Source organism: Puccinia triticina, chromosome 1A (genome assembly GCF_026914185.1).
Source record: "Puccinia triticina chromosome 1A, complete sequence".
Lineage (NCBI taxonomy): Eukaryota > Fungi > Basidiomycota > Pucciniomycetes > Pucciniales > Pucciniaceae > Puccinia > Puccinia triticina.
The window spans coordinates 6,675,035-6,688,094 of NC_070558.1; the positions used below are offsets into that span (position 1 = coordinate 6,675,035).

General features: G+C 46.3%; 1 protein-coding gene across 1 annotated transcript; it reads right to left on the minus strand.

The window, feature by feature from the left end:
- Positions 1-11,961: 11,961 nt before the first annotated feature.
- PtA15_1A736 (uncharacterized protein) lies at positions 11,962-12,173 on the minus strand (the record flags this gene model as incomplete). The annotated part of the gene is made up of 2 exons (XM_053165794.1): positions 11,962-12,027; positions 12,069-12,173. The coding sequence occupies 2 exons, from the start codon at positions 12,171-12,173 to the stop codon at positions 11,962-11,964; spliced, it is 171 nt and encodes a 56-aa protein (XP_053016950.1).
- Between the last annotated feature and the right edge of the window lie 887 nt (positions 12,174-13,060).

Below are 13,060 nucleotides of genomic sequence, written 5' to 3' on the forward strand. Positions count from 1 at the left end.
CTCAGTTTCTCTCTCCCTTTCTCTCTATCTCTCATATTTGTATTTTCTTTATCCAAAGAAATCCAAATATTCCCCTCTTCTTTCTTGTGTCCTGCTGTCACTATACACTGCAAGAAAAACTCTAGAAACTGCTTGCAGTTGAGATGCAAGATCTCAAGGCAAGCTGTGCCTCATGCAAGAATCATGCACTGGTTGATTCAATTTCCATGCACATTGCATAATTTATGCAAGAGTGATTCTAAGGTACAAAAAACTGAGTACAGGATCCAAAATACTGAGTTGGTACCTGTGCAAATTTCCCTTTCATGTGAAAATTCCCCTTTCATGTGAAAATTCCCCTTTCATGTGAAAATTCCCTTTTCATGTGAAAATTCCCCTTTAATGAGCACATACCCCTTTCATGTGCACATACCCCTTTCATGTGCACATACCCCTTTCATGTGCACATACCCCTTTCATGTGCACATACCCCTTTCATGTGCACATATCCCTTTTGTATGTATTCACCCCTTTCATAATGTGTACATAACCCTTTATGTGCACATACCCCTTTCATGTGCGTGTATCCCTTTCATGTGTAAGTATCCCTTTCATGTGCATGTATCCCTTTCATGTGTGTGCATCTCCTTCATGTGTGTGTATCCCTTTCATGTGAATGTCTATTCCCTTTCACAATGTGTACATACCCCTTTCATCATGCTTTCATGACCCTTTCATGTTTACATTTCCCCTTTGAGTTTTTTACATCCTTTTCAACCCTTTCATCATTCAGGTTTACATACCCCTTTGATGTTTACATATCCCTTTCATGTGCAAATACCCCTTACTGCACATACCCCTTTCATGCATACATACCCCTTTCACAATTACATACCCCTTTCATGCATTCATACCCCTTTCATCATGTGTATGTATCCCTTCTATGTGTTAATACACCTTTTCACATTCCCCTTTCATGTGTACATGTTCCTCTCATATGTACATATCCCTTTCATGTGTACATACCCTTTTTATGTTATTCTGGCTGGATTCAATGGTACATGGAGTGTTTTCTAAAAGCAAATAAAAGGTTGCTCAGGGGGATGCTCATTTGCAAGGTTGAACATTTGTCTCAGCCTACTGCATGAGCACTACAGCATGTAATTAAGCATTGAGATGCCGGGCCCAAACAAGGTACACACTGAAGGTGCACCAGCATGGAATTTGGGTGCTTGACTCCAGCTTGAGCTGAGGCTTGATTCAAGCTTGCTGCATCTCAACTGCAAGCAGTTTCTAGAGTTTTTCTTGCAGTGATAGAGACTCAGGCTCACACCAAGTCCAAATTTCAACATCATCTTTTTGACCTATTGAAATACGGATGTACTCCGCGCACTGCAAAAAACTCGTTGCGCACTGCAGGGGGCGTCCACTCAACATCCCAGCCACAGGCTGCGGTAGCTCAAAACGCTTCGCGCACTGCAAATGAAAAAGCTTGAAAATCCCCTTTTTTTTTCTGCCAGCCGGCAGAGGGGATTTTTCTTGCCCCTCCTCCATTTTCTTGGGGTATTTGGACCCCTCAGCATGATGTAGAAAAAGGATGATAAAGAAATACAAAAACTAAGCGGAGCGCCTCCCTGGGGTGCACCCCCCGTGGATTTTCAACCTGCCAAAAGTCCATGGATTGGTTACAGCCCCTCAAGAACAGAGTTTGAGGGGCAGAAGTACATACCCCATAACTTTGCCGTGCCGATGGCCGGCACAGGCCGGAGCGGAGTACAACATGCAAACTCCCCCAATGACTGGCCAGCACCCAGGGGGAGTGCAAATCACCGGTCATCGAGTGGATTAAGCAGTCCTCTCGATGACTGGAACGGTCCCGGTCATTGAGAGAAGTAAACACACCTCTCCATGAACGGGACCGTTCTGGTCATCAAGAGGAGTACACACACCTCTTGATGACCGGAACGGTCCCGGTCATCGAGAGGAGTAAACACACCTCTTGATGGCCATAACGGTCCCGGTCATTGAGAAGAGTAAACAAACCTCTCAATGACTGGAACAGTCGCGGTAATCGAGAGGAGAAACTCTTGGTGACCGGAGCAGACCTGGTCATCAAAACTTAATCCGCTTGATGAATGGGTCTGCTCCGGTCACCAAGAGGAGAAGCACTCCCTCAATGGCTGGAGAAACGTGTTCAAGGAGAGGGGTGATGAACGGTTCCCTCCGGTCATCGAGGGGAGTCTTTACTCCTCTAAATGAATGGTTCCCTCCGGTCATCAAGGGGAATCTTTACTCCTCTAAATGACCGGAACAGACCCGGCCATCAAGAGGAGGATCACTCTTGATGACCGGGCTCTTTACTTCCCTAGGTCATTGAGAGAAGATTAAAGACTCCTCTTGATGACCGGGTCTGTTCCAGTCGTTGAGAGGCGGAGTGTTTCCTCCTCTTGATGACCGGAATGGACCTGTTCATCAAGAAGAGGGTTTAATGCTCTGAGTTTTGATAACTGGAACGGTTCCGTTCATTGAGAGGATCATTTGGCCCTCTTGATGACCAGAACGTTCCCGGTCATTGAGAGGACCATTTCTCCCTCTTGATGACCGGAACGTTCCCGGTCATTGAGATGACCATTTAGCCCTCTTGATGACCGGGACCATTCCAGTCATTGAGAGGACTGCTTAATCCACTCAATGACCGGTGATTTGCACTCCCCCTGGGTGCTGGCCGGTCATTGGGGAAGTTTGCATGTTGTACTCCGCTCCGGGACCAGCCTGTGCCGGCCATTGGCACGGCGAAGTCATGGGGTATGTACTTCTGCCCCTCAAACTCTGTTCTTGAGGGGCTGTGTACCTGATCCATGGACTTTTGGCAGGTTGAAAATCCACGGGGGGTGCGCCCCGGGGAGGCGCTCTGCCTAGTTTTTGTATTTCTTTATCATCCTTTTTCTACATCATGCTGAGGGGTCCAAATACCCCAAGAAAATGGAGGAGGGGCAAGAAAAATCCCCTCTGCCAGCTGGCAGAAAAAAAAGGGGATTTTCAAGCTTTTTCATTTGCAGTGCGCGAAGCGTTTTGAGCTACCGCGCACTGTGGCCGGGACGTCAAGTGGACGCCCCCTGCAGTGCGCGACGAGTTTTTTGCAGTGCACAAAGTTCATCCGTTGAAATATGCCACTACTGACAGCCTTTCCCCCAATGTGGTTTGACTACAGCCTCAAGTTGAATATTCAGGGGTTTTGCCCACAGCCTGAATAAACATCACATCATACATCTTGAGATATTCTTTGGGTTGCTGTTGAAGAGTCTAAATATATCAGATGGTCAAAGAACACTTTGTCTGCCAGGGGACAACAAGTCCAACAACCAGTGTAGTTGTTATTCCTGTGTTTGCAGGTGAAAAATTCAAACTTTTTTGTGTCCTCTCTAAATGCCTCAAGATACAGACAAATAGACGTCAGAAATGGAATCCACAGCCAAAATAACCCGTAGTCACCCACTGAAACCACCCTCATATATTATCTCTACTGGATCAGAAGATACACAAATAACAACTTTCACACACCAGTCTAGGAAAGTTCACATAGGAGTTCACACACGGTTTCACACACAACTCAGCTCTAGGATACTTTGCATTGGATATCAAATATTTCATATTGAATTACTTTGTTTCTTTTATTTTCTTCCTTTTATGATACTCAACCACAAGTTGGCTGCTGTTTTCACATTGCATATATATGACACTGATGTAACCCCCTAGAAGTTAGACCCCCTCTTAGTTTACTATATAAGGAGGCCTCTACCTGCCAGTTGTTTCCTGCCTCATGCCATCTGGCTCCCATCATCTATCTACACGGCGGGGGTACTTCCTGCCACGCCCGTCCGTGGAACCGACGTTAGGAGGGTAATCCGTGGAACCAACGATAGGAGGGTAATCTGTGGAACCAACGATAGGAGGGTAATCCGTGGAACCAACAAGGATTGGCTTGGTAAGCTTGTTGGTTCCACAAAACGGGTTTTTTTCCACGTGGAACCAATGGGCTTCACACTTTTCCCCGTCGGTTCCATGATGTGCCTTCCTGGCACGCGTGGAGACCACGTCAGCTTGTTTCTCATGTGGGTTCCACAGCATTTTTTTTTTTTACTTCCAGCCAAGACAACCTCAGGCTGGTCCTGAGGTTTTGAAAGTCCAGGGAAACTTGATTTTGAAGAGAGGAAAAAAATGTTGGAAAAAAAACTTAAGAAAAAAACTGATGGCAAACCCAATCACAAACCATTGTTTGGGGGGTTGATATCATGCAAAGAAGCGCAGTGTACTAATGTGAAGCAAATAGGTGACATTGCGGCCCGCAGCGTCACCTGACGTTGCATTTGGGGTCGCGGCCGCAGTGACTGCGCCTGCTTGCGCAGTCACGCGGGCTTGCAACAACAGGGTGACCCTGCATCCCGCAGCAACACCTACATGCCTGTAGTGTGAGTGGTGTGGTACTCCCTCTCATCTGAACCCCCTGCGCTGTTTGGGAGTTCAAGTCACACTGGTGATAATTTTTACCAGGCTGTGCTCCTGCTGAATTTTTAAGGCCCGCCTACGTGGCCACATGGATTCCACAGGTACACATCTGTAAATATCCGTGGAATCCTTGGGGCCATCACGAGGTGCCCCCACAATCCACTTGGTGGAGATCACGTGAATGTGTGGACCAGCAGCCGCTGGTCCAACCTTGCGCAGGGGCACTACGGGGAATCCACAAGGATTCCTCAAGATATCCTTGTTGATGGAATCCCCAGGTGTACTCACCTGTCACAGTTATTTATTACACATACATATCACAGTTACTTGCAATTCACACTCATAGTTTGTTTCACAAGCCTCTCAAGGTACTGGGTTCCAATCCTGGTGGAAGCATAGCTTTCAAACCTTGACCTTCTCTTTTTCACTTTATATACCCTCTGCTCATGGACCTGGGTTCAAGCCCCGTCCAAGTCATCAGTATTTTTTTGCCCATTTCAGACATCTCATCTGCTCCTTAGACACTCAGAAATCTTCACCAAACAATCCAACTATACTCTTCATCTTTGAACATATCCTTATCACTGAATAAAACTGCCAAGCTTAGCTTGGTGGTCTTGTTTTCTGATATCCATAAAAGCAGAGTTTTGAACCTCATCCATACCTTTTGCCATTCAGCAAAAGGCTCTCACAACACCTTTTGAGTCTTACACCAGTTATCCAGCCCAACACCTGGCTATACTTGTAATGACACAAGGCGGTGAGTAGTCTGCATGCTGGGCTGTTTTTGGAAACCCTGAGCCCTGTACTCATACTGGAGGGTTAAACTCAAGCACATGTACTGCAAAAATGCTGTACTTAAGGGTGTCAAACAGTGCTGTCTGTGTTAGACATGGCACTTGGGTACCCGGCACCCGCCAGCATGTACCCAGAACACCCGCCGGCGGGTGCGGGTGTTCAGTTTTTGGGCAGGAAAAAAATGGGTACCCATCTGGGTAGCCGCCCATCTTGGTGGGCCAATTGGATTGGAGGGATCTCTCCGTTTGAAGAGGTGGGAGGTGTACATACCACCTCAAACGGAGTGATCCCTCCGCCCAGAGGTGTGTACACCTCCTCGACTGGAGGGACTCCTTGACCGGAGGAGTCCCTCCGGTCAAAAAGCTTGTGCACCTCTTTGACTGGAGGGATCCCTCCGGTCAAGGAGGTACTATACCCCCGGGACTCCGGGAGGAATCCCCGGGTCAGCGAGTATATTGATGACCGGGAAGATTCCCTCCCGGTCATCGATATAATTGATGGCTGGGAGGACTTCCTCCCAGTCATTGATATAATTGATGTCTGGGAGGACTTCCTCCCGGTCATCGATATAATTGATGTCTGGGAGGACTTCCTCCCAGTCATTGATATAATTGATGGCTGGGAGGACTCCCTCCCGGTCATCAATATAATCAATGGCTCAATGGCTGGGAGGACTCCCTCCCCGTCATCTCGATGAGCTTGCTGACTGTGGGAATCCCTCCCGGTCAGCAAGTGTATGTATTGCTGACCGGGAGGGATTTCTCACCGGCAGTGAGTATATCAGAGCGGGTACCCGCCCCTGCACCCAGCACCCGCCAGCAGGTACCCGGTATACCCGCCGAGCACACGCCGGCGGGTGCCAGGTGTGGGTGCGGGTGTTGAGAATTTGCAAAATTTCAGGCGGGTACCCGCACCCGCGGTGGGTACCTGGGTGCAAGAGGCCATCTCTAGTCTGTGTAGGGTAAAAATTTGACTCCCAGAAATTAATTTTCCAACTCCCAAATGTTGCAGACATCCGGAAGACCGGATTTAAATGTTGGCACTGGGTTGCCAGGACACCCAAAATGGGTCAGGGGAGATTTTGGGAGTCAAAAAATTAATTCTGCTATCCAGAATTGGAGTCAAAAATTAAAATTCACAAAAAATGGCAAAAGTAAAGAAAAATTCATATCTCCGCACCGCAGCGCCCAACCCCCCCCCCCCCCCCCCCCTCCCCCCCCAAAGTCTTAAAGAGTGCAGAAGACCCTCTGGAACATGGTGATCTGCGCGGCATCAGCTCACTCCAGGAAAGCCACATGCTAATGTGTGCTCTGATTTGGTGGATTTGCTACTAAGGAAAATTACCAAAACCTTAGCCACAGTGCCCCAAAACTTCACAGCACTGAGTTAAATAACATCTATAAGAATGATTATCTTCTAGGCAGTACCCCACAAACAGAAGTTAGTTTTGAGTCATATCTCCTACTAAGGTACTTATCATCCGGCACATTCATAACTTTTTTTTCCCATTCACCACATGCATAAAAATTTGAGATAACATAGAATTATGCATAAAATGAACTCCTTGAAATCATATGCAACATTTTGTCATCAGAACATACCACTGCCAGCATAATTGGCATGCTTTGAGGTTATTCCAGTTAAACTGGGATGAACTCAACCAATTTCAACTTGGTTGATCTCAACTGATGAATATAAGTCCAAGTTACCCCCCTTGGTTTTATATTTCATTGAATGAGATCAACCCATTTTAAATTGGTTGAGTGCATCCCAGTTAAACTGGGATGACTTCATCCCAGCCAAATATGCTGGCAATGTGCAATATAAGGGGTGTGCAGCGGAATTAGTAGGAAAATGACTTCTAACTGTATACCTTTTTGGTTACACACCCAAACAGTCTAAAAAATTCAGGAATACTTTAATGTTAAATAATATTTATGCCATGAAATTCTGAACAATGTTGTGGCATCAGAACATGGGACCGCCATGGGTATCTGGGTCATCTTTACCTGTACATATCTTCTGAGGCATTCTGCAGCTCATGTACAATAGGTGCCAACAAAGGTTGATTTGGCTAGTATGGCAAAGCAATTCACCTAATAGAGGTGTAAGAGTCTTGAATAGACACTTCACTTGCAGGTCAGGTGGATCAGGCTCAGGCGCAGGACAAGGTACTTGGACCTTGGAGGGAAAACTTCTAGAACCACACCATGTATTGCAAATGCTAGCTCAGAGGAAGTGTCAGTACTTCCCTCCATACAATATAGGAGAGAGAAGGGAAGAGAACAGAGATGAAGGAAATGAGTGCTCACCAAGCTCAGAGGAAGTGTCAGTACTTCCCTGCTGAGCGCGGTGGGTGCAGGGATTTGAGGCCTGAGAGTCCTGCTGGAGATAGGTCTGGGCCCGCCAGAGGCGGGGTCACAAGAGGACTTGCTGTCAATCTGGGAACCCCTTCCAATCGTAGATCTGAGGCAAATTTTTCAGGGACGTTGAGGAATGCCCCAGTGGACGTACTGGTTGGCACCCAGGTACCACACCACTTTTTTCACCCAAACCCAACAACACCTGGCACCGCCTGGCGGGTGCGTTTGGGGGGTACCTGCAGGGCAGCGGTTGACCGCACAGCGGTGTTCTCATCACGCTACTTGCTACACACAGCAACTGTCCGCTACCCTCCCAGGGCCATTAGCAAGAGCAAAAATTTGCTACGCCACCCTCTAAATTAGTGGATAGCGGAACAGGTTTGTTTTCTAAACGTGTTTTTATGTGTTTTAAAACTTTTTTCTCTGTCTTTTTTTTGGCTTCCAAATTGCATAGAGAAAAGCAGCACTGACTGCTACATGAACACTTCTTTAGCATGCTATTTTTTGATTTTTTTGTTTTTTTGGAAAATCAAAAGGGGCCGGCTTTGGGCACTCCAAATATTTGCTACATGCACTCCAAAAAAGGAGTGAACTTGTGTCTACTCCAATAAATGTTGGAGTGAACAAAGGTTTACTCCAAAAGTGGGCTAAATTGGAGTGTTCCAAAGTTCACTCCAATATTTATTGGAGTGAAAACTTGTGCACTCCAAAACAAAAATGGAGTATAAAATTAGGCACTCAAACTGTGGAGTTGATTTCAACCCACTCCTTTTTTTTTGGAGTGTGGACCACTGGGCACTCCAAAAAAGTGTGGCCAGTGATTCCCATGGAAAGAGAGCAGATAAATAGGCTCAGACTCACTGGAATCTTTGGGGCCTAGTCTTAAGGGGAGGAATGTGAGTGTGGTGGAAGTTTGTCTGTAGGGGGGATGCAGATTCTCCAAGGGTCAAAGCATGACTTGGTTGATCTGGAGGAGTTGCTTGGAGTGCATGCATGTATTTAAAATAGTTGTTCACTCCAGTATTTATTGGAGTGTACAGTAGTACACTCAAATCCTGAACCAGATCAAGTTTCAATATTGGAGTGCACAAGTTTCCACTCCAATAAATGTTGGAGTGAACTTATGAACACTCCAATTTAGCCCACTTGTGGAGTGAACAAAGTTTCACTCCAAATATATATTGGAGTGAACTTTGGAACACTCCAATTTAGCCCACTTTTGGAGTAAACCTTTGTTCACTCCAATATTGGAGGACTTCCCGTCAATCTGGAAATCCAGATCTGACCCTCCAGATTCCAGATTCTCGGTAGGTCCACGGGGGAACCCAATCTCCAGAAATACTTGAAGGGGTTTAAGGTCCAGATATCCTCAGATATCCTGCCAGCTCCTGCCAGCCGTTTCCGCATCAACCACAAACACCGATGGCCCAAAATAGCACAGCAAGACCTCAATCTCAGGAGAACCCACACAAAACCCAAGCAACTAACCCACCCCAAGCCAAAGTCAAAGAGGCTCAAATCCAAGTGGCCAAAGGCAAACTGGTGGACGCACTCCCGGATCTCAGGGCTATAGCAACGCCAATCAGATTGCGCTGGTGGATGCGGTCCAACAAATCTTACCCTTGGGAGCTAATGAGTGGACAAAGTTCCAATCAATATATAACTCGTGCGCATCTTTGAACCAACGATCATTACAAGAGGTTCAATCTTTGAAAACAAAGTTCAGAGGGTTGATAAAATACCTGAAGCAATAAAATTTTCCGTTTCTCCTATCTTGTTCTCATGATGCTCTTGAGTAAATAAGTCTCATTTTGTCCTTGTGAAAGTGCTCACAATGTATGAAAGTGTATGATCAAAAATGCTCAAATACATCAAGGCAAATATGAATAATCAATTTTTGATTCATTTGTTTGACTCAAGCACAATTCTTTTTTTGAGTGAGATCTTCAGATGCATCAAAAAGACATGAGCAAACAAAAAAAGGTTTGAAAAAATATAAATATTGGAAGTCATAACCAGTCACCGTAGTAACGGCTCATGTGGCATTGTTTTTCGATAGCTTAAAAAGCATTTTATGGAATTCCCTTGATACTACATGCAGTTTGTCCCACACCAAGTCGTAAACTGTCTGGATTTGATTGAGCTTAACCATCCGACAACAGAGCTGATGCAAACGGCACACTACTTGAAGGACATTGGCACGGAACCAATGATCAGATGCCAGTAAAGGGAGCTTCAGTTGTGCAAATGAGCCTTCGAGTGAATGCATTCCCCACTCCGCGGCCTGGCAAGCTGAAACCACCTGTTTGTTCAGAAGCTTGAGTTGTGCGTACAATTGTGGTGTCAAAGGAAGGCAATCACCTCTTTTTGCCGGAGCCAGTATGCGGCTTTGGAGCCGTTTGGACTTGCGAGGGAACGCCGTATCACTCAAGATACAAAATCCCGTTGGCGCATTGTGGAGGAGCTTGTCATAAAGAGGGCCTGTGATAGCCGAATCATGCCACAATCCGGGTGCGTTTGGGATAGCGTACATTATGGTTCCATCTGGAGCAAACGCCAGGATGCAACTGCAATAGTGTGAACATGTCCACCCATTGTAGTATGCATTCTGAACACTTTGTCCAAAAAAAAAGAAATGAGATCAATAGAGGCCGGAAGAAAAAACTGAAGCAAAAACTCTCACTTACTCATCATTATCAGACACTAGCACCGGCAAGTTCAAGCCATCAAAAAATCCAAAACAGCCTTTGAGGAGTGGAAATTTCTTCTTGATAGTCTGCAAAAGGCTGGATGGTATCCAAGGTTGATGGCCAGGTGATCCGTGCATTTTGGAGACTCTTGAGTACCTCAAGCAAAATTTGAATACCACACAAGAGATAACGAGAGCAGACAGCCGGGGTTAAGGAGAAAATTTGCTGGAGGGTTTACGCCGCCATTGTCGAGCTCAACCAATGCAAAACCAATCCCAGACACCCAGCAGCATCACACGCCACCCAACCTGAGGCTCACCGTTTGGATTCACGTCCGCTCTTGGAATTGTTTCCTCAGTCCAGCGGAATGAGAAAGGTCCCAGGATCTAGCAAAAGGTCCTGACGTCAAGGTTGTTGTTATAAAAGCTCGGTTGTTTTTCCGGCGGTACATCCACACCCACGCACTGTCCACGAGTGGGTCCCCCGCTAGATCACCACGAGTGAGGTATGTCCTTAAGCGTTGCATTGGACCGCCCCCGCACCCCAAGGCCATGAAGAGAAGAATGGCTTCCTCTGCTTCCCGGTTTTCACAAACCCGTAGCTGCTGGAATTGACGCCAAATCAGATGTTGTTTTTGGTCTTTAGAGTTGTCCATCAAAAATCCAAGTACACGTTGATTGAGTTGTCTCCAGAGCTGAAAAGCCGGAGTTGATCTTATGACAAAGTGATATGTTTGGCACCAGCAGCCTGGGTACATACATATATGGGGATGTAGAATAAATCTGAGGGGTGCGGGCAACAGGAAAGGAGATCTGGCAAGATGTGGGTGGAACTCTGGAATCTGGAGATATCTGACTCTGGAAGGCCTTCCAGATTGATGGGAAGTCCTCCATTTATTGGTCTGTTTTGACATTCTCCAGAGTCTTCCAATACAGATTCATATGTGAATTCAAGCAAGAGGCAGGGTCATACTTACATTTGGCATGACAACCTTAAGCCTAGCTTAGATGCCTTGTCCCAGTTAGCCACCTCCATGCAGAGCCATCACTCAAGACTGCTAAGGCACAAAAGAACAATGCTGACCTTTGAAATACTAAAAAGGATTGGTCAATGTGGGGATCGAACCCACGACCTTGGCATGACATTGCAGCGGACCCTGTGAGCCTACTGGGTATTAGTACCACGCTCTACCGACTAAGCTAATCGACCTGTTTGTGATGCCCCAAGGATTATCATCATTACAGTCCGACAGCTTGCTCGCATTGGTTGAAATTCTAGCCGATGGTTTTACGAATCCGCTGCAGATAGTAGCCATGTCGTTCAAAAGCGAGATCTCAGAGGTGAATGTTTATGTAGGAACATTGACAGACTTGTTTATCAGTTCACTTACCAGTGAGGATAACGGAAGGCACGCGATCCAATTTCAGTGAGTGTATCGGAGAAAGCTCGGAACTGGGATCAAGGTATGATGTATATGTGATGGTTGAGGGAACCGTAGCTGCATATAAGACGACGGGTGGTGATGGAGGGTACGCGCTGCTCAGCGAGGTTACAGAGGCTGGCCGGCTTATCCAACGATTGCGGCCTGGCTCTGGGCTGTGTACACTAGTCGTATGCGGTCGGATTTACTGCCGTAGAACGACACCGAGATTGACCAGGCAGACCACGCTAACGTATTTTTGAGCGTCGAACTGTAGAATGAGCAACATCAGCAAGTTTAATTCGTTTTCACAGCTTCAGAAGTTGAGCTTGGTTTAGAACACTTGAGGGGTTCAACGCCCAGATCGATAGGGGTACCGTCGTCATCGCAGAGTACCAAGCCGAATGCTATTCTCATCGCAACCTTGAAGCTACCTGGTTCCACGATTAGTGAAGAGGTGAGATGCAGGAGTAAGGGAATGCTTATGAAGATATAGAAACGGTTAAACTGACGCTCTTTCAACAAACTAAGAGAGGCGGGGGTGTCGAAGCGGCCGATACATATGGAGTAAATTAGCCAGATGCCTTCTTCGCGGGGTTAGCCCTGGGTGTGCCGCTGGATCTCATCGTAATATGATCTGTGTGGAAGAGATCATTGTCACAGTCGATCCAGGTGTTCCAGCCGGCCCGGGGTTGGGACGGGGGCTGATATCCCCGACGCCCGCATCTGTGGTGCACTGCTCTTAAGAACTTCCCCTGAACTCTGTAGGGGGTTACAGAGTCAGATCTGCAGCGTCTTGGACTAACCTTCCCCTCAGAAATCTGCATTGAATATCTGGCTCTGTAGAGGGCTACAGAACCAAAGTCTTCCAATGTTGCCATTTTTAACAGGCATATACCACAATCCATGACAGTGTGAATCCAATCCAATTGGATCTGCACACAGAATGAAACAACACCCTTCCAATATGGGCACCTTTATAAGGTGAGTTCTCTGTTCCTGGGAACCATTTCCAGCATAGATTAGAGATGCTCAGGTGTTTGTGGATTTTACTTTTGCAGTGCATCATTATCTCTATCTTTGCAGGATGACCTTTTTAATATTAAAAAAGCATGCAATACAAATGATAGAGATGAATAAAGCATAGGAGTATATCCTAATTTGTAATGCTTGTGAAAATGAAAGTGGTCATGATGAGCAACAACAATGATTGAGCTAGACCTCTGTAAGTACAGCAGCTGCAGCAAAGACGCCTGATGCTTGTGTAGATATATTATTGGATATAACATGCTATACATCAATCA